Below are 25,861 nucleotides of genomic sequence, written 5' to 3'. Positions count from 1 at the left end.
GCCACATTAAAGCCACTCTAACCAGCTAGTTTACATGCAAACCACTCCCAAATCACCTGTGAACGTGTCTCCTTTACTTTATTTTAATCTCTCTTCAGTGTTTTCCCCTGTATATTGCTCATTTGCCAACTCACTCCACAGAGTTTAGATCTATTACTGCACTTTGGATCAAAACAGGTGGGTTGCTTTTACGGAATCAAAACACAATTAGTTTTAATTAGTCACTTACAACATACTGTATATTATGTGTGGATGCATGCACTGAAGAGAATTAAAATATCAAAGCTCAGCTGTGATTTATTGACATCTATCGCTTCATTACAGATTAAAATGGGCTGCTTCACATTTGTCAAAGCTCTGATGGTCATGTTCAACTTGCTTATCTGCGTAAGTATGCCTTTTTTCCTCATTAAATGTATAAATTTGAGTGCAGCGAGAGGGGTGTTTGAAAGAATAATTGCGTTTCTTTATTTATTGACTGAGACTTTTATGTGGGGTGTAAAGAATGAAATAGATTCAGCCTGCCTCCGAATGAGGAACTAATAATTTATCCTCTCCTCTTTACAACAAACGTGCATGGTACACACATAAATTGAACAAATGTAAAACGATAACATGAGTCCATTAGAAAATGCTTCATGGTGAAGTCTTGATAATCACAGGCAAAGTGTGAACGTGAGTAAAGTGTTCGCGCTTGCTCATATGCAACAATTTTCATCTCATTATATTGCTCTCGGCCACTTTGTTTGAGAACTGAAGCCTGCAAGCAGTTGAAATGATGGGTATGTTGGGTTGCTTGGTAGGACAGGAGATTTTTAAGACTGTACAACAAAGGGAAGCATATATAAGCGAGTGCCATATTTCATTTAAAGCATTGCTTGAGGAGAACACTGTTATTTTCTATTTGGTGAACAATTTATCTGATCTGCAACTGACTTATCAGTCTTGATACTTGTCATGGTCTGTAGAGGACAAAACTGGCATTACGTAGGTTATACGGAACAAAGGGTCAAGGCTTTCTGCAAAGATTTCATTCTGTGTCAATTAAAGGCAGATAAATGAGAAATACATGAATAGGTATGCTATTCTTTTTTTGGACAAAATATCGGCATAAATTAATGAGTGTCAATCCATCTTAAGTCTGACAGTGAATCAAAATCAAGTTGTGGGTCAACAAAATTTAAACTAATTTATTTTTAAAAGGAACTTTCTTTATTTTACTAGAAATATGTTGATTATACCTACAAAATAGTAGTGCCATGTGTGTAATAGCTTTAATAGCTTGTTCATGAAATACATGAACTATCATTACCTAAAAGAATTTTACTGTAAATTGTTATAATTCATTCATTATTTTCCTTAGGCTAAGTTCCCTATTTATCAGCAGTTGCTACAGTGGAATGAATCGCCAACTAATCTGGCATATGTTTAATGCAGCAGATGCCTTTCCAGCTGCAACCCGGTACTGGGAAATAATTCACTGAAAATTAAAAATGATCCCAAAATGCACTGGCTCTTAGGTGTATGTGCTATTCTTTTCTCTTTTTTTTTTCAAGTTGAACAAAATCAGAGTGTTATTCCATAATATCTTCTCAGCTTTACAATGGCAGTATTTTGTACAAAAAGCTCAATAAACCTCATCCAACCCACATAAAAAGTTTTCCACTTGTAGACGAAAAGATTTCATTATAATTTTCTTTTGAAGAGATGCATTTTTTGTAAAAAACCTTATCTGCAATTAAAACTTTATAAACGTTATAATGGACTACCAACAATGGACTACCAACAACTGTTGTGTACGTTCATGAGACAACAAATATGGCAGGGCAAAAAGCCACAAGATCATTTTCTAATACATCAAAAACATTTAGCTTTAAAACCTATTTTACATTTCAACATATTCAACATTTATCAGAAATGGTTCTTTTATCTATGCCAGCATGGTGGAATTCCCCGTTTGTATTGTCAATTTTTTACCAACCATTTTAAATTGACTCTCTTTCCTATTTGTTGTCATTCATTACTTTTTTGATGAAAGAGTGTGTTTTTTGAGGCTTTAAAACATGGCCACTGCCATTACAGAGTTGGGAAGAGACAAGTTTTATTTAATATAACTCTGATTGTGTTTATCTGAAGGAATACATTTTTATCTATGGCTTGAGGGTGAGTAAATTATGGACGCTGTGTACGTTTTTGCAACATTTCTGAAATACATACAGTAACTTACATTATGTTATACATTTCAGATACAGTGCTCAGCATAAATAAGTACACCCCATTTTGAAAATGAATATTTTTATACATTTTTCAGTGAATATGGGTAATATATATTAGAGTATTTGAACAAAACAGATTTATTAAACGGATATATTTATTAAAATAATATTTTATTTACAGAGCATCTTTAGAAATTGAAAGATAATACATTTAAATTAATATAAAATATTGCAAAAAAAAATTTATTTAAAAATATTTAATATTGTTTCACCATAAAAATTGGCTATTGATTTTTTAGTCATTATTGTAAATTATTATGTTAGATTAGCTCCAGATTAGGCTTCAGTACTGACTAATCTAATGTTTATGCACAAATATAACATTGTAAAGCATCCTATAGAAAATATTAATTTAAATGAGAGATTTGTGGGGGGTGTACTTAAAGATGCAGGGCATATATAAGCGACCACATAAATGTTACTTTGATTTTACATTGCTTTTTTACAGAGCATCTTTAGAAATTAAAAGATAATACATTTAAATTCATATAAAATATTGCAAAAAAATATATAATTTTAAAATATTTAATATTGTTTCCCCATAAAAATTGGCTATTGATTTTTGAATCATTATTGTAAATTATTATGTTAGATTAGCTCCAGATTGGGCTTCAGTACTGACTAATCTAATGTATATGCACAAATATAACATTGTAAAGCATCCTATAGAAAATATTAATTTAAATGAGAGATTTGTGGGGGGTGTACTTATAGATGCAGGGCATATATAAGCGACCACATAAATGTTACTTTGATTTTACATTGCTTTTATCTCTTTTATAGAATTACAAATCATATAATGCATTTAAGTCCTCTTGGGGTGGAATGCCATAAACAGGCCCATTTGACCAAATCCTCCAGATAAACAAAATATCCATTATGCCCAAGAGAGTTGACAAACCCTGTTGCATTTTCTATTATTTATCAAAGGTTGGTACAATGCCATTGAACGAGTTACTTGAATGCACCGGACATTGTTTTAACGACTTTTCAATTCATCAGCTCAAACAAATGATTATAAAATACAACAAGGTTTGTTAACTCTTTGGTATATTGGATATTTTTACCAGAAAGATTTGGTCAAATGCGCCGGTTTATGTTCCTGCATTCCACTCATGTCAGTCATGCACCAGAATGGATCTTATTGTGGCTTTATGGGCTTATTTTGGCTTTCTTTGCAGCTGCTGTTGTTACTTTATCTTTTTTTTTTAACAAGAATCCAGGCTTTGTCAGTATTTTTATGTTTTGGGCAGTTGTTTTGACTGAAAATCAATTTTCTTTGTTCTTATGTATAGGCCTTTACTTAAAGCATTAGCAAAGCAAACACTGCTATTTTCAGACAATATATTTATAATGTATAATGTAGTTATTATGTACAATATCTCTTCATACATTGTGAGGAAGCCTGATTTGTTCATTCATTGGTTTGGATTGGGGAGAGGCAGTGGCGCAGTAGGTAGTGCTGTCGCCTCACAGCAAGAAGGCCGCTGGGTCGCTGGTTCGAACCTCAGCTCAGTTAGCGTTTTTGTGTGGAGTTTGCATGTTCTCCCTGCCTTCGCGTGGGTTTCCTCCGGTTTCCCTTACAGTCCAAAGACATGTGGTACAGGTGAATTGGGTAGGCTAAATTGTCCGCAGTGTATGTGTGTGAATGTGTGTGTGGATGTTTCCCAGGGATGGGTTGCGGCTGGAAGGGCATACGCTGCGTAAAAAAACTTGCTGGATAAGTTGGAGGTTCATTCACTGTGGCGACCTCGGATTAATAAAAAGACTAAGCCGACAAGAAAATAAATGAATGAATGAATGGTTTGGATTGCTTTGGTGACTACAAGTGACTATAAGTAACTGCTCCAGAGTGTGTTTTCAATTAGACTGAGACTACTTCATTCAGGGGTCTGTTCTTCGTACCTCGCTTAAATGATCTAAGATGATTTGGCAGATCCTGGATCTTTTAATCTTGATAACTGATCTCTCGCTAATTTGGTTCTCCAAACAAGTTCGCGAATCAGATTAGAATATCTGGATGAACTGATCTGAGATCGCTGCGTTTGTTGTTAAGGACAGATCTATCGATCCTCGAAATCATGATCAGCAATGCAACGATTGGCTGACGGCACAGCAGCGTAATGACATCATCTGATTAATAATTAATTATCCATGTGAGCAAAATTACATCAAATTAGCAGTAAACGGCTTGTTAAATATGACACGCAGTAACTTCACATTTGTTGTGAGCGGCAGGCTTTACACTTTCATTTGTCAAGACAAGAGTATTCATCATGTATTTCAATGCAAATCAATGTATTTAGTTCTTCATTTAGAAAAGATTTTCTTTATTATAGTAACCGTTTTTTAATCGGTGTAAAGAATAACTGGTTGTTTCCAAAAGCATTTTGATATTGGTAAAGGCGTCTGCAACTTTTGTGAAGCATCACTGGCATATTAACTGTCAAAACATGTTTATGACTGCATATATGTATTATTGCTTTAAAAAAAGTCACATATTGTGCATTTCTATTATACACAATTTGTACTAAAGCGATCTAAAAAGTTCATATCAATAAGTTTTCTCTTTGCACCACCAGGTGGCAGTCTTTGTATTTTCATTTCGAGGGTGCAGATTGCATACGTTTTATTAATATGTATAACTTTATTTATTTTATTAATGACTATAACTTTTATATATATAGTTAAAAAATATTTACTATTTTCCCAAGTGTATATAACTTTTACTGTAAGAAAATATCAGAACTCGGTACATACTTTCTGTATTATCTTTGCTTGAACTGAGCCGATCTAATCCTGTTTATATGATTTGAACCTGCTCCCGATCAGGTTTGACCTAGCAGATCTGTTGCCATGACAACAACTCTCGGATCAGCTTTGAAGAACGAAACGATCCTGGATCGTGTCAAATCGTCAATATCCAAATCCAGCTAACTGAGTAATCCACATACGAAGAACGGACCCCAGGTGATCTCAGTACATGTTATTGTCTACTTTATATGGAATTTAGGCCAATGCATTCAATTGCAAGAAAAAAATGAGCACCCATATAGCTACAATAACCTTTATAACCTTCAAGTTGCATTTCCAATTTGCTAATATGCATCTCAAACAGCCTCCAAAGCTGTGTCTGAATGGCTATGCGTCTTGATTGTAATATATAATAGAATATCACTCAAACAGTTCCCAACATTGATTTGATCTGTACAGGTAAATGGATGTGAAAAATGAAAATGTACTCAATATTTACTCACCCTCAAGTGTTTTCAAACCTTTATAAGCTTCTTTTTTCTCAATCAGTCACTCGCTCACTTTCTGTTAGCTTATTCTCTGCGTTATCAGTAGTAACAACAGCAGAATGAACCATCAATTACTCTGGCAATTTTTTTACACTGCGCATACCCTTCCAGCCGCAACCCAGCAGGGAGTGCATTTCTAAATGCTGGCAAACAGACACACTCTCCCATTCACACACTACGGCCAATTTAGTTTATCCACTTAACTTATATAGCATGTCTTTGAACTCAGGGGGGAAACCAGAAATCCAGGAGGAAACCCACTCAGACACGATTCTTTCTTTTGTTTAACACAAAAGAAAATATTTTGAGGGAAGCTGAAAACATGTAATCATTGGCTTCCATAATAGGAAAAACAAGGCTGCGTTCGAATACTACATTTGACTTTGAATGTGCTACATGACTGTTAGAAAAGTACGTTCTATACAGTATGATAGTGAGCAGTATGAATGGAACTCGGACGCACTACATCTGCTATTTCTCATCATCAATGGACGTACCTGCGTCAGTTGCGTCAATTCATGTGGCACCATGGGATAGCATAGTGTCATTGGATGTGCACTTCATAATCTTGCCGGAAGTTGTATGTCATCAGGGTACTTCTTGCATACTGTTTATCAAATGCTATGAATTTAGACATACTACTGGGCACGCATACTGTTTTTAGTGTACTATAAAGTATGGGCATATGCGATTTCAGACGCAGCAAAATATTCAATTAATTAATTTTCTTTTTGCTTTAGTCCCTTTTTTAATTTGGGGTTGCAACAGCGGAATGAAACATAAACTTATCCAGCATATCTTTTACGCAGCGGATGCCCTTCCAGTTGAAACCCATCACTGCGAAACACTCATGAATAATCATTCACACACATAGACTACAGACAGTTACCCAATTACTACTACCCTACTACTTACCCAATTCACATGTACCACATGTTTTTTGGACTTGTGGGGGAAACAGGAACACCTGGAGGGAACCGGGAAAACATGCAAACTCCACACAGAAATGCCAACTGACCCAGCCGGGGCTCGAATCAGCGACCTTCTTCCTGTAAGGCGATTGTACTACCCACTTCACCACCGTTCTGCTTTTTTAGTGTTTAATAGAATAAAAGTCATGATGGTTTAAAATAATTTAAGAATGAGCAAATGATGACAGAATTGTGAGTCCAGCAAAGCAACAGATCACACACACCAAGACAGCTCTCAATTTTCTAAATACTAAACTGAAGCTGAAGATAATTCTGCACATTCTTCATGCAGGTTATTCTTCACAAATTTGCACAGTGTTCTCTGTAACTCCCCGTGTAATACCATGGAAATCCAACTCATTTTCCTCCCCTGCCCAAGTCTAATCAGTTTTATTTCAGTGTGCTATTTCATTTCCTTATCTTACCCTTACTCATAATCTGATTCCCCATGTAATGTCTTCAAGAGCATCTTCCTTTGACACATCATTTCCAATATTACGCCACGCATGGTGGCATTTTATCAATGCATTACTCACTTAAAATAAAAAACACACACACCAGAAATAATTATAGCACAGCAGCAGCAAATTCTGAAGAAAAGAAGTCTAAAGTAATGTCACAATCTATTTGCGTAGAGGTGTGTCCATTATAAAAAGCTGTCCATTATCAAGCATCCCAACTATTCCCAAAGCTCCATGAGCACAAACGGGAACTGATCAAATGAAAATGACTCGCATGTTGGAAAAAAATTATATAAGCGTTGACAGAAAGGGCTATTGAGTGTTTCTTGTTCGGCTGTCAGTTGGATGTGAGCTGCCCTGACAGCCGTGATTGTGTCTGACAGAACGTATCAGGTTTCAGAGATTGTTATGCCACCAAATGTGAATTAACATGCTGACACCATCCCGCTCATTAACCCAAACCAGCACCAAGTGTGCTCTGGGGCTTAGACCTTTTGATTTCGCTCTGCCTGGAGACATCACTTAAAATAGGCGATGAATAAACCTGTTCTCACCGTTAAATAAGGCAACCATGGTGTTACGTCTGAAGACACAGATTGACAAAAAATATTGTGCATACATCATCACCCCAGGAGATCCATGCCATAAACAGACTTGGTTATGTGTCAGGGCTACTGTCTGAAAAAGTCCTGGAAGTGACATAATTGAGCAATCGAGCACCTTATGCTGCAGGCTTGTGGCCATTAAGGGCACCCTTTAGTTTTCTATTGAGCCATTGCCATTGTCAAATGACCTATTCTATGGCAGAGCACACATAACTCAGGTACACTCCTGTAATAATAGGAAATCCATACAGGGCCTTTTTTTTCGTATAACGTAATGGTGAGAACAAAAAGGTCATGGGAAAATGCAAACGATATGAGCTGAATCCACAAGACAACAAATGATACATATTCGCTTCTGGTCATACTGCTTTTATGTGTGGAAATTACAGCAAAATAACTTGAGCATGAGGTATGATGATGTTTCTTGAACTGAAATATATAGGTAATCTATAATGTGTGTTGCTCATTAGGTTACAGAGTATCAGATCAGTTTGGCGAGAAAGAAGCAAAATGTTGTAATCTACAATTGCTGGTCACATTAATGTCTTTGATCCTGTTCATATTCAAATAATATACTTTTCTAAATTCATTGTATAATTATGGGTGTATTTTAAAGTCTAAATGAACATTGAAAATGAAAGTGCTGACCAGAGCAAAAGTGCTTGGTGTTATAAGTGGTTCATGTATTAATTAGGGGCTGTTAAGTGATTTTCTTTCTGTAATTAATTACAGTATGCGGACACATACTGTATAATACAAATGAATTTATCCAAACATTCAATTTGACTTAACAATCATCTCCAAAAGAAAATGTATTAGCATTATTGTGTAAAATTAAACCAACACCAGCTGTTGACTTATGATATTGCCTCTATACAACACTTTGAAGGCAAAAGTGTGTAAATTAAAAGAAACAACCACAGTATGTCTTAAAGACCCTTAATTCTACCACAGATTCAAATGTTTTGTAGACAGTTTTAACAGATGAGCAAAAGCCTATGTAGCATCGCATAAAATGTAACAAAGGACTAGTTGCAATATGTAGAGTACTGTATATTCCTACAGTACTCTACAGCTACGTGTGTATTAAAGGGTCACGAAACACCAAAACACATTTTTGAGATGTTGGCAGTTATACATGTCTCCCACGTTGCTAAAAACGGTATTTGGACACAGATTTCACTTAAGTGAAAATTGTTTGTTTTTGCGTTATTTTAAGCAAATTCATTCTTCCGGTTTGAAAAAAAAAAATGTTGAAGCTGCATCACAGCGATGAGATCACTGTGCCTGTACAATGTAACGTCATTGAGTTTTCAGCATTAATTCATGAGAATGACTTCCAGACCGAAAAATCAGACCGTCTATTGTGAAGGAGGTGCAACTTCATTAATATGCATGATATAGCTTTAAAACTGTTTTTACCTGATACAGTGTTCAGACAGCAGAAAGACACCACATTATGTTGCCCACCGTAATTAAAACAAGTGAAAGAAGAATTGTTGAGTTTATAGATGTGCCGCAATGAAGGTTTTGTTTCCAATTTGATTTCCACGATGAGAGCACTGATTGCATGTGGACCTACATGTGTGGTTTAAAGTGGTCTGCTAACAAGCAACAAAAATGTGCTTATAAGGATCATTTTTTGAGCTTTTTGAATCTGGAAATGGTAAAATCCGGATTTGTCACTCAAATTCTTTTAAAAAAGGACGAGGTTCCAGTTGGAAATCAGTTGACTGTCCTGTCTCTACGGATTTGGTAAGTGTGTGATCAGTGATCTTGTTTATGTTTATTTAGATGACAAAGTTAGTTAGTGTCGTCAGCAGTACTCTTTTAGTTTTTAAAGACATACCTTAGTCAAAATTATTTAGTTACTAAGTGCGTTAATATCACGACAATATTTTGGACTGAAAGATCCACTATAAATGCTGCTCTCCGAATGTAAACATGTAAACCCCCTAATCAAACCAAAGCCAAATGTAACTGAATGAAAGTGAAAGTGCCAAACTGCAGTTCAAGTTCATGGCTTTTAAGTCAAGCGTATCTTAAAACCAATAATCTCATCTCAATAAAGCATTAGTTTGAATGTCCACTAAGAAAAGCTATGTAAGTTTTCAACAGTTACAGTGCTTTCCAATGACAATACTTGTTGCGCCTTTTCAATATAAAAATCTCTAGAACTGACTCACACATCAGAATGCAAAATTATCAAAAAATAAATAAACTAACAAGTGCTGCACTCATAAATAATATGCCAGTTCAAAGTTTAAACAACTACATTCTCACCTAAAGAGTCTGTAAAAATACACTGGTGATGCAACAACAACAACAACAGTACTTGTTTAAATATAGTGAATTAACTCTTCTGCCATGGCACTCGCAGTGAGGAACGCTAAACGTGGGGTGACACAAATAGAATGACCTCTCAGCCAATCAGATTCTAGAACCAGAATGAACTGTTGTATATTTACATTTCACTGCTACTTGTTTAATAAGCTAAATATATCATACAAACTGAAATACTGCTTTAATCCTTTTTTCATTCATCCATATAACCAGCTTTGACACAATCTACACTGTATAAAGCACAATAGAAATAAAGGTGTTTAAATATTATTGGGTTTCCCCAATTGGCGGGCAATATTGCCCCTAAAACTGATTTTTGTTACCCTTACATCAGGAGTACTGCAGCAGAACCCCATCAAAACAATTTCAGTTATTGGGAAGACAGTTATTCTATCCATTATCTGATTATTTGAGGTTGTGATGTTTTGACAGCTGGCGGGCATATGTGTGGCTACCGTAGGGATATGGGCGACTGTGTATGAAAACTCCTTTATGAACATTTTACCACCCTTTAATGACAAGATCTGGAGTCACGTCAATGTGGGAATCTTCTGCATCTGTATTGGCGCAGTCATGACATGGCTTGGTATGATTGGATGTTGTGGAGCTCAAAAAGAGAGCAAATGCCTTCTTATAATGGTAAGAGCACTCCTTTAATTAAAGGGATAGTTTACCCCAAAAAAAAAAAAAAATAATAATAATCAAGTCCTTTCGAAGTGTTTTTCTGTTAAAGGGCACCTATAATAAAAATCTTATTTTGGAAGCTGTTGGACAGAAATGTGTGTAGGTATAGTGTTTCCACAATCATTGGAGGGATTTTTTTAAATTTAATGAGGTTAAAATAAAATCTAAATTCCTCCCATTTTGAGGCCCACTGTAACATGATGTAGGAGTGCGGTTTCCCTGCCCACCGAATTGATTGACAGCCACATAACAACATATCTACGTAGTAACACGTATAATCATATCAACAAGACAGGACGTGCGCAAAGCAACTGTAAAAAAAGATCTGTTCAGCTCTCTGTGATCATCAATAATGAGTTTTACAAGTTTAAAATGTTATAAAACAGTGCATGTTTGCAATGAATTACAGCAATTTTACCATCTTTATTACCACAGCCGCATGTCAGTACAATTATAATAGAATACGATTCAATCCAAGTATGTGGACGCTTAAATTAGGTTTAATTAGGTGCAAAGTTAAATGTACACGTTGTATGTGTGTGTGTGTGTGTATGTGTGTGTGTGTCCAGGAATTTTTTAACGACATTGTGTGTGACTTATCAAAAATTTTAAATTTACTCCACAACAAATACATAAAATAATCATTAGGATTCTGACTGTTGTATTTCTCACAAACTTTACGTGAGATACACTTCCTTCATGTCTGTCACTGTGCTTTTTATCTGATGGTAATAGAGACACACTGACAGGCATAAAGGAACGGTTGACAGGGACCTCTAGCATTAAAGACACAGGCAACAAAAACAGATACAATGTGTTCAGAGCAGTAAATTTCAATGTTCTGAAACATGTAATAAATAATTGGTGTACTAAAATTTGAGCTGAAACTTAACAGACACATTCTGAAGACACAAAACACTTATCTTAAATCTTAAAAAAGGGGTCAAATAGGTGCCCTTTAAACAAAAATAAGATATTTTGAAATTGATAGTAGCTACTGATATCCATAGAAAGAAAAATATCACTTTTTGGTGAACCATCTCTTAAACTTACAAGTCAGAATTATTATCCCTCCTGGAAGTTTTCAAATATTTTCCAAATTATTTTTAACAGGGCAGGAAATTTTTTTAGAGTATTTCAGTTTTTTTTTTCTTCTGGAGAAAGTCTTATTTGTTTTTCTTTCAGTTGGAAGCCATTGTAAGGTCAATATTGTTATTCACCCTTTAGCAAATGTTTTCTTCAATTGTCTACAGAACAAACAATTGCTATAATACGACTTGCTTAATAACCTTAATTTGCCTATTAATCTGGTTAAGCTTTTAAACTGCACTTTAAGCTGAATAGTGGCATCTTGACATAAATCTAGTAAAATATTATGTTCTGTGATCATGATTTTTATAAAAGTCAATTATTAGAAATTTGTTAAAAACTACATGAGTTTAGAAATGTGTGGAACAAATCTTTCTGTTAAACAGAAATTTAGAAAAGAACATACATGGGGCTAGTAATCCAGGTGGGCTAGTAATTCTGACTTCAACTGTATATCAAATTCCATATAAAAAATAATGTTGTAAAGTTTTCTATGTAAGTTCACTCTCTTTGTTTCTATACATCAGTTCTTCTCCATCGTCCTGATCATTTGCATTGCTGAGGTGGCAGCTGCAGTAGTAACCCTGGTCTACTCCTCATACGTGAGTCTTGATCCAAACCACTGACCTCTCTGCCAATCCTCCCCATCCCCCAATACTCTTTGTCTATTTTTTCCTTTTTGCTGCATGTAAATTCCCATCATACTCTGGCCATCATTAAATTAGGGGGTTTGAAATGGCTCCAGCACATTCAGCCACTTAATAACTCCCAGATTGCCTCAGGCGCTATGCCAGCACTCTCACTTTGAGCAATTTATTGCACTACAATATTGACGTTTAGGCATTTTATATGCAAAACAGGCGATTTACATACAGAGCTTCACCCATTTAGTGAAATGTATAATAATTACAACAACTTTGAATGAGTTATGGAGGGTTTGTTAAGAGAATAATGCCATTTAATTAAAGAACACAAAGGCCTTTTAGGGCAAATTAAAAAAATTGAATTCCATTTAACAGACAGCAATCTCATTTAAAGCATATAAATATATAAACTTAGGGAGAAAAGGAATGTTTATATTGTACTGTATACAGACTTAACAGTATACATAAATTAAAATCTGAAAGAAAGAAAGAAAGAAAGAAAGAAAGAAAGAAGAGTTTTCTAATATGTCAAATAATAATCAGAAATAATAATTACATGTTTTTAATTTAAATAAAGTTATGCATTATTTTCCTTAATTCTTAAATATGTTCATAATAGCATTTCTTAATTTCTTTAACTTCATTATTTATTACCAATAATTAATTAAGCAATTTAATGGTGTGAACCAAGTTAATTCAAGGTCGGATATTCTTGCTTTAATTATAGTTAACTGAAACCATAAAACCATAGTCATTTACATGTTAAATGAGTTTTTTTTTTTTTTTACGACTTCAGATATACAGCTTATTTATAAAGATATGTCCTGCTTGAAAAAAAAAAGCCCATTTGAAAAATGACGAAGTTATATAGAATTACATTTGTGAGAATAAACGCGTGTAAAACAGAAAATAATAACATAACAAAGCTAATCTTTACTTGAAGTATATATATATATATATATATATATATATATATATATATATATATATATATATATATATATATATATATATATATATATTAGTGCTGTCAAAATTGGTGTGTTAACGCATGCGATTAATTTAAAATAATTAACCCGTTAAAATAATTAACACAATTAACGAAGTTGCTGGTTTCTTTATTTCCTGTTGTGGCCGACGTGTGTTCAACATGCAAAGAAATATGGATAAGGCCAAGGAAGCGCTTTTTGAAGGCAAGTTTCAGTATAAAACAATTAATGTCGCATCACCAGGCTCTCCAGAGTTTCATGCAATTTGGGGTGTAATTTTTAACTTTCGACTTTAACTTTAACTATTTTAATGGAATTTGATACCGCATGGCAAAAGGAAAGAAAAAAACTCAGCATTTTGTTACTCTGTGGTCCTTTAAGATAATCAAAAATCGCTGCTTACATGGTAGACTCTTAATAAGAGTTTTATCTTAATGATATTAAAAATCGAAGTATTGGTGTCCATGTAAGAGTAAAATGAAGTAGCGAGCTGTCAGATGAGCCCTCAAATGTGTCATTAAGTTTGAAGTGTTTCCTCTTTAAACGCAACGAAAGCGTATGCTTCGCGTTGTTGTGTCAGAATCCTTGTGAAATACAGCCATACTTTAGAATGCTTAGTTTAAGCAAATTTGATGAACGCAATCATGCGTGCTGAATCTGAAGGGAGTCGCTCCGGATAGTTTTTGTCTTGTGTTTACATTAATTTTCCATTTGAATAGCCAAAATTACAAGTTTCAGTCCTTTAAATGCGATTAATCGCGATAAATTTTCAAAAAATAGTGTGATTAATTAGTTAATTTTTTAAATAGATTGACAGCACTAATATATATATATATATATATATATATATATATATATATATATATATATATATATATATATATGCAATATCACATGAGTAGCAGTGTGATATGGCAGCCATACCGCACTGTTACAAGTGTGAAAATGCATTTATACAGTTCGATGGCATAATCATGTATATAAAAAAGAAAATCAAACACGGAGAGTCCAAATATTCTTTTTTATGAGAAACTACTTTCTTCTGCCATTCATTCACATCTGCAGCTGACAACAGAAACTGTTGCTAATTTAACCAACATCACTTTAGAGCTAGTATTTGAATAATTCTCTAGCTAAATGTCTAAAGTGATGACAAAACAGGTGATTTTGCTCAAGTTAAGGCTGAAAAGCATGAAATGCCAATCAGTCAAGAGACATTTAGTATTTCTCTGTTGCAATTAAAATATCACAATAATTAACCCCAAACAGGGTAGAGCAAAGCAAACACTACAAGACGTCTATGGTATAAATACAGCAATACAAAATACAAAAGAGAGAGAATGACTTAGAAAGTCACTTACCCATTTTAGAATGATTTGATCAGCTATAGTTTGAAATGACACTTTTTATAGTTTTTCTCCTCTAAGGGCTTAATATGCGGTCTCAGTCACAATCTTGTGGCAGAACGTCAACCATCTTTACTCTGCTCAGAATGACAGGCTGATGGATGCCAAAGCGCTGTATCTCTGAATTCACAAATATTTGAAATAGCCACTATCCTTATAAATAAACTGCATAGATGCAATCTAAACAACTACATTCTCGACTGAAAAAGCCTCTAAAATATATTATGTTGTCCAACAGCTGCAATAGTTGTCAAACTGTAGTGAGTTTACAGTTGTCACTCTATGTGGAAGGAGTAATACAGAAAGGTGAGGAGGATGAACGAATGCTGTCATTGCAGACTATCACACAGCTATCAGCCAATCAGATTCGAGAACCAGACAGAATTGTTATACATTTATATAACTTTTAAACATTAATTTTGAGGGTGTTTATTTTATAACCAGCACATTTTTAGAGCTCTTATTACATAAATATGAACAGACATATTTTTTTTAAATTCTAATTTAAAGCTTGCAATTCTATAATCGATTTTTATTAATAAGCAAATGCAAACCTTTTTCTAATTAATCTATGAAAATTGGCAAGCATATCTATACTAAAAAAAAATAAAAAACACAAAAAATGTTGCTTATTTCTCTGTTTATAGCACGTTGCCATGCTCCTCTTCAAAGCAAACTACAAGCCATTTGATTGTATAACAAAAGTCTAGTATCACAAACAGCAGACTTTATTTTTGTTGAATTTAATGTTCATCTGTAATATGCACCGGTTCCGTGAGGGTTAAACTTCATAAAACTAAAATGGTTACTTCATGTTAAAAAAAACTGAAATAATAGGTGTTGCTCAGATTTACTCATTATTACAGTACACTATTAAACTATTCATCAGATACTTGTAATGATAAAAAAGATGCCTAAACAGATGCCCTTTCACTCATGCATATGGACCACACTGTAGGCTATAACTGTGACATTTGGTAATTGTGGTTCCACTCCACTGGGACTGAAAATGGTCTTCTAGGTATTTACGCAAGCGTAGAATCAGTTTGTTCATGAAACATCATTTATACAGCTATCTGAATGAAACGTGGTACTTCATCAACAAGCCCGAGCGCTTAATGCTACTGGGGAGTCACCAGAAAAGAAGAGTGCAGGACATTCCTGTGAATTATAGATGGACTAAATCGTTCGGAGGAACATTAAGCATGCAAATACCCATTTAATGTTCTGTTTGTCACCATCACACTTTTATCCATTCATTTATTTATTATCCTGACAGAAGAAATTGGCGCTTTAATAATTCATGCGCAAGTCTATGAGCAGCTGCGCCATTGTGGTTTCGATAAGAAATAGGCCTCACAAAGTCATAACAATCACACAATATGAATTTGAATACCATTACATGTTTGCATTAATATGTAAAATTGTTACGGAATAAGCCAAGTCGTGGTAGAGATTGCACTTTTAATGTTTAGTTGGTCACAGCTGTTTACTGTGTGATCCAAAACGTAATCACCCCCATTTCAATAACGTTCCACTGATGCGGTGTCGTTTGGCAATACCATTTTCACTGTTTAAATTAAAGATCGCTATTATGATAAAAAGAAGTGCATTAAATTTACGTTCTTATTTTCAGCTGATGTTATAAATGACATTCGGCGCCAAACACACCGGTCTCAGATCAGCAATTAGCAATCGCTCGGTTGCCTTCCAGCGCTTTGTCCTGTCTAGATTGTGAGGGAATTCCTCCAGACATTGATGGATTAGCTTGTGTGTAATAACTGTACTGATCTGTGCCGCTTCCAGTGCTTCATAGGCAGGAGGGGGAGCTGTTTTAATTGTGTTTTGTCTGCGCATCCCCGCAGGCCTGCTGTGCTGAAGACCAGTCTCGATGACCCCTCCTTTACTGGCAAACACATGCACACGTGTAACACTTAGCAACCGAGTCCTTGTGTGACTGAAACTCATCTTGGGTTTATTAATCAAATTCCAACTAATAAGACAGATGGGGAAATGTATGAGAAGGAAGAAAAGAATGGCGCACAATTCATATGGAACAATGTTCTTTAGATGCAGCCTAATTTAGTTTAATAGTAATTTGGACATCATCTTAAACTTGGAAAGTTGTTTTTACCACTGATTGGCATTTCATAGCAGTGAAAGTTCATTCAAAGGGGACTTTTAACGCAAAAATTGCTTTTATAAGGGGTTTAAACAGTTGTGTGGGAACAGTCTGTGAATATAAGCAGCTTCAAATGGTATAATTTTATTAATTTTATTTTTTATTATCACACATAATAAAAACAGAGACACTTTGATTGACATTCTCCCTTTGTATGTCATCAGAGCGGGAAAGCCCCGCTCATTAGTGCTGATCTCTCCCTCATTTGTATAAGTCTTGTTTTTAAATCTGCTACTATGCTGACATACAGGCATTTGTAACTCCACCCTCTTTTAAAATGAGGGCTGGGAGCACAATCTCATTTGAATTCAAAGCTTCAATCACCAAAGTGGCACAATTACGATTAAAGCCTAAAAAGGGCAGTTTCAAAGAGTTATAAAAAAAAATTCCTGGGGTATTTTGAGCTGAAACTTCACAAAAACAATCTAGGGACATCAGAGAATTATTTTACATCTTGCAAAAAGGAGCGTAATAAATAAGGTTTAATTTTACATTAAGGTTACATTAATGTTAATTACTAGTACAAACAATGAATAACACATTGAAGTAATTATTAATCTTGGTTAATGTTAATGAAAATAAAGTTGTGCATTGTTAACTCACACTTTAACTAATGTTACAAGCACAACTTTGGTTTAGTATAATAATATAAATATGGAAGTGTTATTTATGTAAGGGATAATCAATGGCTTGTCGTGCGTTAAAAGAATTTTAAAGTACAATGTTGAGGCGAAGGACCATATGACCTTGATTATCCTGATTTTTCCATGGTCATTTGTCAAAGTAGGCCTAAGTTTAAACTAGTTTTGCTCTTTGCAGCACAATATTTGTTTGTATTTTTGTCAGCTTTGACATGTTAGATTTGCTAGTCCCTCCACTGAATCAGCAGTGACAGGGAGGCAGAAAGACAGAGAGAACATGTGCACGCTGTTTATACCTGCTAACATAATTAAGATGCAATTTCATTAATCTGATCACAGGTGGACAAATAAGACATTCTCAGTCCCACCTGGAATGTGTTTCCATTCACATTACATATCAGTGTAATATAACATTATTTACAGTCATAAATTATGAAACTTATCTTAAGATCTGCCAAAAAGAAATACACCTCAGAACAAATAATATGTTCAAAAGTCCAAATACTGACCATAAGATACACCAAAGATTAATTATATATAAAATTTTAACAACAAAGATGCAAGAGATGAGATCCAGCAGCAGGTCCTGAGCTAGTTTTGCCCAATATAAAGTTTCTCTTGATGAGAAGCTGTTTGTAGAGCTGTCACTGACCGCCTGGATCTTCTGAAACCTTTAAAGACGTGCTATAGCCTTACACATAAGCTGCCTTGAAACAAACAAATTTGACTTAAAAAAAACTATATTCTTGCTTTAAAAATTCTTAATCTTAGTTGCTTTTGTAACTACAAACATTGGGGAGAAGCACATTTATTTCGAACTGTGATTTCAAAACTGACTGAAATTACCAGTGCATTTCAACGAAAATAACACACTCTCCAGCCAATTAGAATCAAGAATTTGAAAAGACCATGGAATAAAATGCATTAATAAATGTTGAACTATGATTAATAAATGATTTATAACTAGGCTGTTATAACTAACATTAACCAATGTAAGCTTACTTTAAAATCTGACTATACACTTGATTTTGAAAAACGCATGATTTGTTTAAACTTCCTAAATGTAAACCCAAAAAGTAAATTATTGTTTATATAAATGAATAAATAAATAAATAAAAAAGAGCTAGTGTTAATTTGTTAATAAAACAACATTATTAAAATAAAATATGCCAATCAAGTGCATAGAATTGGTTATTAAAAACAGAGCTGTAATTGTTTATGCTAGCTCAAGAACATTAGAAAAATATATATTACTGAACAAAACTTTTTACTATTTTATTTATGCTTTAGATGTATTGCCCATTGTTAGTTCATGTTAACTAACTAAATTAACTAACATATGAACTTGTCAATGCAACATTGACTAGCCTATAATTTCCATTCACTTTCTAAAATATTCTAAAATATTTCATTATAAAAAATCATCCAAATTTTTCATAACCAAGTATCAGTTTGTGTGAAAACATTCTTGACTAGTAGAAAAGAAAACACTGTGGAACAATACATGTATTGCCTACAGCCTTATTTGTTTCATTAAGCCATGATAAATGTCATTGCTAGCGGCATTGTGGAGACAATGGTGAAATAAGTTTTCTGATTTCGTGCCTACAATTCAGAATTTGATTCCAGTTCATTTTGATGGCCCTTTTGGATGTAAATGTGTAACTAAACGTCAACAAGCTCTCAAATTAATATTAGTGGACTCCCTGGTACATCTGATATTAAGATGTACTTTGGTTAGTTGAATAGAAAGCAAATATGGGAGACATTCCCCTAATACCTTGTCTTTAAATTTAGTTTTAGCCACTTCGAAAAATTTCTTTAAAAGTTTAAGGAGTTTCGTATGCATATTCTCTGATCTTTCTCTTCAATGTTGCTAAAAAGCGAGTGCAAATTACATGAGTGTTTAACATTTGTGGTTACTTCTTAACACTAGATGTAAACATGGACTTAGATTACAAATAAGGTATGAATAAAAGGTATAGAAAAAATATATGCATTACAAAATTTTTTTTTAATCAACTCAACAGTTTCAAGTTAAATTATATGTTTTTTTAAGTCAATTATTTTTTAAGTAATTACTTTTTAGTAAAGACAAACTTTTAACAAATATTAAAGAGAAAACCATATTTTTACTCTGCTGTTGAAACCAAAAAAGCAAATGTTTTAAAGAATGTTGGTAACCAGACAGTTGATAAAAACAGAGGGTTTTCCAGGTAATGATTCCTCAAATCTGAAAGACTGCTAATAACTAATGACTGCAAGTTGACATTCCGCACAGTAGTTGCTTAAAAACAAAGGTATGTCTAAATATTTGCAAGTTTCTTTCCGAATCTTTTTGTTTTCTTGTTTGTCTTTGTGATTTTGTAAGGCTGAGATCTTTCTAAGATTGTGGGCCATACCTGGACTGAAGGAGCAGTATGGCAAAAATCAAATCTTCACAAACTTGTGGAATTCAACCATGACCACAGTAAGCCACGGTCAACCAAATGCATTCACTACAATTGATCTGTGCCTCAGGCTTTTCAGTGGTCAAATAATCTTAATCCATCATGTCAAATTCCCAGGTCAAAAATGCCCTTAACAGCAGTTAAAGAGGGGGCTGACTCTAAATGTGAAAATTAGCTTACTAAACAGACTACCTAGAATTTGACAGCCTAATGAAAACTTTGCAGATCAATACGAACATGTATAACATTGAGAACACGTGTAAATGTGTTACACCAACAGTCCTTCCATATTTGTGGATATATATTTGTATTTTGTATACACATTATGTGTGTTGTTTACTGAGCATATTTAGTATATAGACACACAATAACATTACATTTATTACAGTATTTATTCAAGTAATGTTAGTAAATTCTGTGCAATAATGTTAACAAGTTAACAAACACACATATATGTATATATATGTATATATATATATATATATATATATATATATATATATATATATATATATATATATATATATGTGTGTATGTATGTATGTATGTATGTATGTATGTATGAATATATATATATATATATATATATATATATATATATATATATATATATATATATATATATATATATATATATATATATATACACACACATAATAAATAAACAGCACAAACACACATATATTATGTAAAAATTATCTTTTTTTTTGGAAGCGACTAACCCAGCACTAATATATATTGTTCTTACCTTTTCATTGTGTGTAAACAGTTGCAATGCTGTGGCTTTAACAACTACACCGACTTCTCTGGATCCTATTACTATATGCAGAATGGAGAACTTTACCCTCCTGCTTGTTGTTTAGGTCTTGAGCTCTTCCCCTGTGATGAGGACAATGCAGATTACAGCAGAGTTATGGTGAGAAACATATAAAGACTGTTCAAAATTGTAGAAAATAGTTGTAAAACTGGAAAAGATAGCAAAGATTTGGGCATGTTTAGCTGTTAGGTAGCTGCTGTATATGATTTACTACATGTGCATATATGACTGGAATCAAGGAATTGTGTCATAAAATTAAATTTATATAAAAGAGAATTGGAAACATTTTGCATAAATAAATCAAAAGTGCTGTTCACCTAATCACATTTTGGACTGTGACTGTCTGTGAATATTAAACAGTAAAAAATATTATTTAAATAGAGCTCTGGAAAAAAAAATAATGCTTAAAATTATGATATTCTTATTTTGAACTTTTAAAGCTAATAAATAAAATAAATAGTGCTTTTGCAACACATCAGCTTCATCTCTTCTGAAAATGACTTACTAAATGTATTTTGCTGTTTTATATGTGTGAAAATCTATCATCACATCATGTATACACAAACACAAGCATCTTTTCAACATGTAAACCTGCTTTTCAACCTATGAACCTGCTGTAGAAACATAGTGTATACAACAAAATCAGCTACAGATAAATTCGGTGAACATGGACTCAGGCATATGTATGTTTCGGAGTCATTCTTAAAGCTGTTGACATATTGAGGAAATATATAAAGATAGAGAGATAAAAAGGACAATATGGAGACAACTCAAAACTATACATACCTATTACATTTTGTTTGTTTGTTTTTTTTTTCATTTGAAATTTTTGTAATGTTTAAAACATTACTTTATCTTAAAAACATAATTATGAGATGTGAACCCCTAGCAAATTCAGACTTAAAGTTTTTGTTCAAACGTAAATAGAAGCTAACATTTTTTTTTTTTTTTTTTTTGCACAATGATGCCTCTTGTACATCATCTCTTTTTCTTTTGGAAGTAGTCTGTGACATTTTTGGTCAAAAATACTTGCTGGTTAAATAAAGTAACTTTAAGTCAGAATTTGCCAGGGGTATAAATAATTTTGGCCTTGTCTGTTTATTATATTATATTATATTATATTATATTATATTATATTATATTATATTATATTATATTATATTATATTATATTATATTATATTATATTATATTATATAGATTTTTAGATGTTTAATGTTTCATAATTCAAAATGATCTCAATGTAAGCATGATGATGATGACTTAATCATTCTGAAAGCATGTGAAAGGAAAACAGCTTCTGGACACAATTGTTTTGGTGCCAGTCGACTGAGCCATACTGACATGTGATTAATGTTGCATTCAAGTGCACCTGAAAAAATCATACCTCCAAGTCAGGAATTTGTTATTATGACACGTCATGTGTTACAGCTGAATAACAACTGTATTTGAAATGCAGCTTGCAAAAAAAAAAAAAAAAACATATACAACTAGTATACTATTAGAAAATGATGATGTCACGACAGCACCATAACTATAGTGCCCACCGGGCTTACCATTCGTTCTATATAAATTACTAGACAAAAACACCATCTAATTCATATTCATGAGCCAAGCTGATAAGGTATATAGATGTGACCCCCCGTCACATTTCTGATGGTCCCCACGCCCATGTGTATTACAGCAGTGCAGTATGTGATTTTGGCCCTTTCGCCTGATATTGGTTTTCTTCCCAGGGCTGCTTTAAACGAATTGTTAAGAACACCAAAATGAATGTCAACATTGTAGGAGGAATAGCTGCTGGAGTCACTGCCATTGAGGTAAACATAATGCATCCATCATGCTGTTACAATAACGAATACATTGGGTATATAAAATTGAACAGCTCTCAGGATTTGACTGTTGCCTTCATCATGACTGGGTAGCACAAGTTTGGGAAGCACGACAATTTAGCAATTTGCATGTCCAGCACAAACTATGCACGTCAATGTGTATATATATATATATGTGTGTGTGTGTGTGTGTGTGTGTGTGTGTGTGTGTGTGTGTGTGTGTGTGTAATTAAGCAGTTTTTCTTATTTTGTGATTTATTTATGCTTTTGAATTGCATTATAGAACCTTGATCTTTCTCCCAACAAACTTTAACCTTTTAAAGCTCAAAAAAGTGACTTTTATTTCTCTATTTAAATTTTTTATACATTATATAATTTCCAACAACTAAAATGTCAATAAAAGTCATTTTGTTACATTGTAGAGTTGAATTAAAATTAACATTAAAAGTCAACAGAGCAGAGATCAAGGTCCCATAATGCTATTCAGAACCATAAACCAACACTTATAAATAAAAAAAATATGGAAACTGTTATTTAACAGATCTTTTTTTACAGTGTACCTTCAAATGATTCAATTAAATTACCATGCCAAGGTTTGATGCAAGGACCAAAGTTCCTTTAAATGACAAGCAGCAAAGATGATTGGCACTCAATATATTTTTTTAATAATAAAACAGGAGAAAAAAAAATGTATTGGCCATGAGCCTTCACCTGTGTCATGATTCATTATCTCTTTATGATTATATACTCAGTCATTTCAGGTCTTCACAATCAGTTGAGTCACAGATATAATTTAAGTCACATTGGGTTCACATCTTAAGAATTAGAATGCAAAAGTCATGTATCAGGAAGTAGAAAAAAAAATAAAAATCCCAACAATCTAAGTTGCAATGCATCAGACCAATATTATACTATGTTGTACATCTGGTCTTGAATAAAATAAAAAAAAAATTAAAAAAAATAATAATAATAATAAAATAGATTAATCATTAATTCATTTATTTCTCATTTTAATTATCTTTAAACAATGTGTACAATGTAGTACACTACTTTCAAATAATAATGTGTTTTGTTTTCTAGTTGGCTGCGATGGGAGTGGCTATGTATCTCTATTGCTACCTGGACAAAAAAGAAACCTGAAAGTCTTACTAGAATTATGAATGCATTTTTTTTGTTTATGATTCAAAGTAGGGAAGCGATACTGTAGATGTTATGAAATTAATTGTTGATTAGATGAAAAGATTTAATTTGTACGATTTTAACAAGGCAAAGTGGATGATAAAATTGTTATTTGATTTTGAAAAGGAATGTGATGTAAAAAAAAAAAATAATTATTTTCTTTCTGTGTATGCAATGCAATGCCTCAATTCTTTTTATAACCATAAATCCAGTTCATTTGCATTGAAATACAATAATTGTTTTGCACTGAAACGCTTCATCCCACACAAGCTGTTCTAATACATGAAAAATTCGTTTAGGGAGCAGAAAAAAAGTGTTGGCTTAGATTATGTCATAAATAATGCATAAATAACTTTGCACCATACAAAAATATAGCTACTTTCAGTATGTTATATTTGGTGAATGAGAGAGGTTGATCATTTGCTTTTTTTGGTATGTACAGTAAATAAAATGCAACATGATGTGAAGTCAATCCAGTTTCTCCTTGTAATGACTTTGACAGTGTAGATCAAAATAAATGAATGAAGAGGTGGAAATAATATTCATGCACAAACATTGTAACTCACTCTACTAAAACACTCTCTCTGGTGGTCTGCATCATTATGAAATTCCCACTACAACTCCAGCACACACAGTCAAATCACATTTACACAGGGCTTAAACCACACTAAATTTGCATTGATTTCAATATTCACACAATTTCCTTTGCGGCTTCTTCAGGTTTCCACATAGTTTGCCTGCCCTGTTGTCTACTTATCTAAAAGAAAATTATTATGTTTATAACATTAGATATCATTCTATTGAGAAAAACGAAAACTAGGGCTAAATGATCATTTTAGCACTGAAATCACAATTGTACACATTTACAATAGTCACATTGCAGGATGTGCAATATTGAGTTTATATGGTGGGATTACAATTTACCAGAAGCTACAGTTCAGAAAACAGAGCATTTTTGGATTCACTGAAATGTTTAACCATAATGGAGTGAAAGTTGATGATTTGCATGTGTTTTTAAGGCCAGTGACTGTGTAAGCATTCAGGCACATGAAACTGTACTGTTTGTAACTCTAATAAAGATACATTTAATTAATTATTTATACAAAGAAGGCTATATCGTGTCATTTCACATTAGATTATTTAATTTCTGTACCTGAATACGGTGAAGGAAAATATTTCACTTCTATCTTCCCAATAACAATCCAAAATAATCCCCATATTCTAACAAAATAATTCAAATCAGTTTAAAACTAATTCTTTCCAAATTGAGCTATAGCAAAGAATCTGGTGACATTGTATTCATATTGCAATATAAATCAAAAGAAAACAAAATTTCAATATCATGCAGACCTACGCATATATAAAAATATACTGTACATAACACTAGCTAATTTTAACCTTTTAAATATTGTTAATATTTTAAAAGAATAATAAGTGAAGTTTATTCATAAACTAATTTCGAGAGGATCACGTGCTTATGATTTATCACGTCCAGTCTCGCATTTGCTAATCACTAATCTTCCAATCATATGAGCCCTAAGGCACCATAAATAGTCTAAGTTTTCAGTTCACTTTATCTTCGTTTGGAAGAAGCAGCTTCACCGTAGCTAGCTCCGTTGAAGAACCAACTCTAAACCAGCATGGACAACTAAAGCAGCAACAAGCTACAATCTTCAGGATCTTCATTTGGAAGAACGCTCTGCTCTGCTCATCAACTACAAAAGCTACAAGTGCTACAAGCTACAAAAGCTTCAAGCTACAATCTACAATATACAATCTAAAAGCTTCAATCTACAAGCTACAATATACAAGCTACAGCAACAACAACAACAACTACTATTGCTACCATTTCAAACAACTACAACTCCAACAATTTCATCAACAGCTTAAACAACAACACCAAAACCTTCCACTTCAAAGAGCCTCTACAACGCATCTGCTGTGTCTTCAACCTTATTTCCCAGCAAGATATAAGCCAAACTCCAAAGCTA

The 25,861-nt window shown here is 33.3% G+C and overlaps 2 protein-coding genes across 2 annotated transcripts in view; one reads left to right on the top strand and one right to left on the bottom strand.

Moving 5' to 3' along the window:
* Window positions 1-25,861, bottom strand: part of pik3r3b (phosphoinositide-3-kinase, regulatory subunit 3b (gamma)) — a 462,891-nt gene that overhangs the window by 430,294 nt on the left and 6,736 nt on the right. The window contains exon 2 of the mRNA XM_073952390.1: window positions 20,792-20,922. The gene's annotated coding sequence lies outside the window, so the exon portion shown is untranslated. The remainder of the gene's footprint in view (window positions 1-20,791; window positions 20,923-25,861) is intronic.
* Window positions 96-24,154, top strand: tspan1 (tetraspanin 1). Its single transcript, XM_017356780.4, has 8 exons — window positions 96-177; window positions 325-387; window positions 10,391-10,597; window positions 12,259-12,333; window positions 19,965-20,063; window positions 20,813-20,959; window positions 22,596-22,679; window positions 23,772-24,154. The coding sequence occupies exons 2-8, from the start codon at window positions 331-333 to the stop codon at window positions 23,829-23,831; spliced, it is 729 nt and encodes a 242-aa protein (XP_017212269.2). The 5' UTR covers window positions 96-177; window positions 325-330; the 3' UTR covers window positions 23,832-24,154.

Source organism: Danio rerio, chromosome 6, assembly GCF_049306965.1.
Source record: "Danio rerio strain Tuebingen ecotype United States chromosome 6, GRCz12tu, whole genome shotgun sequence".
NCBI classification, from domain to species: domain Eukaryota; kingdom Metazoa; phylum Chordata; class Actinopteri; order Cypriniformes; family Danionidae; genus Danio; species Danio rerio.
This window is presented reverse-complemented; position numbering and strand designations above follow the sequence as displayed.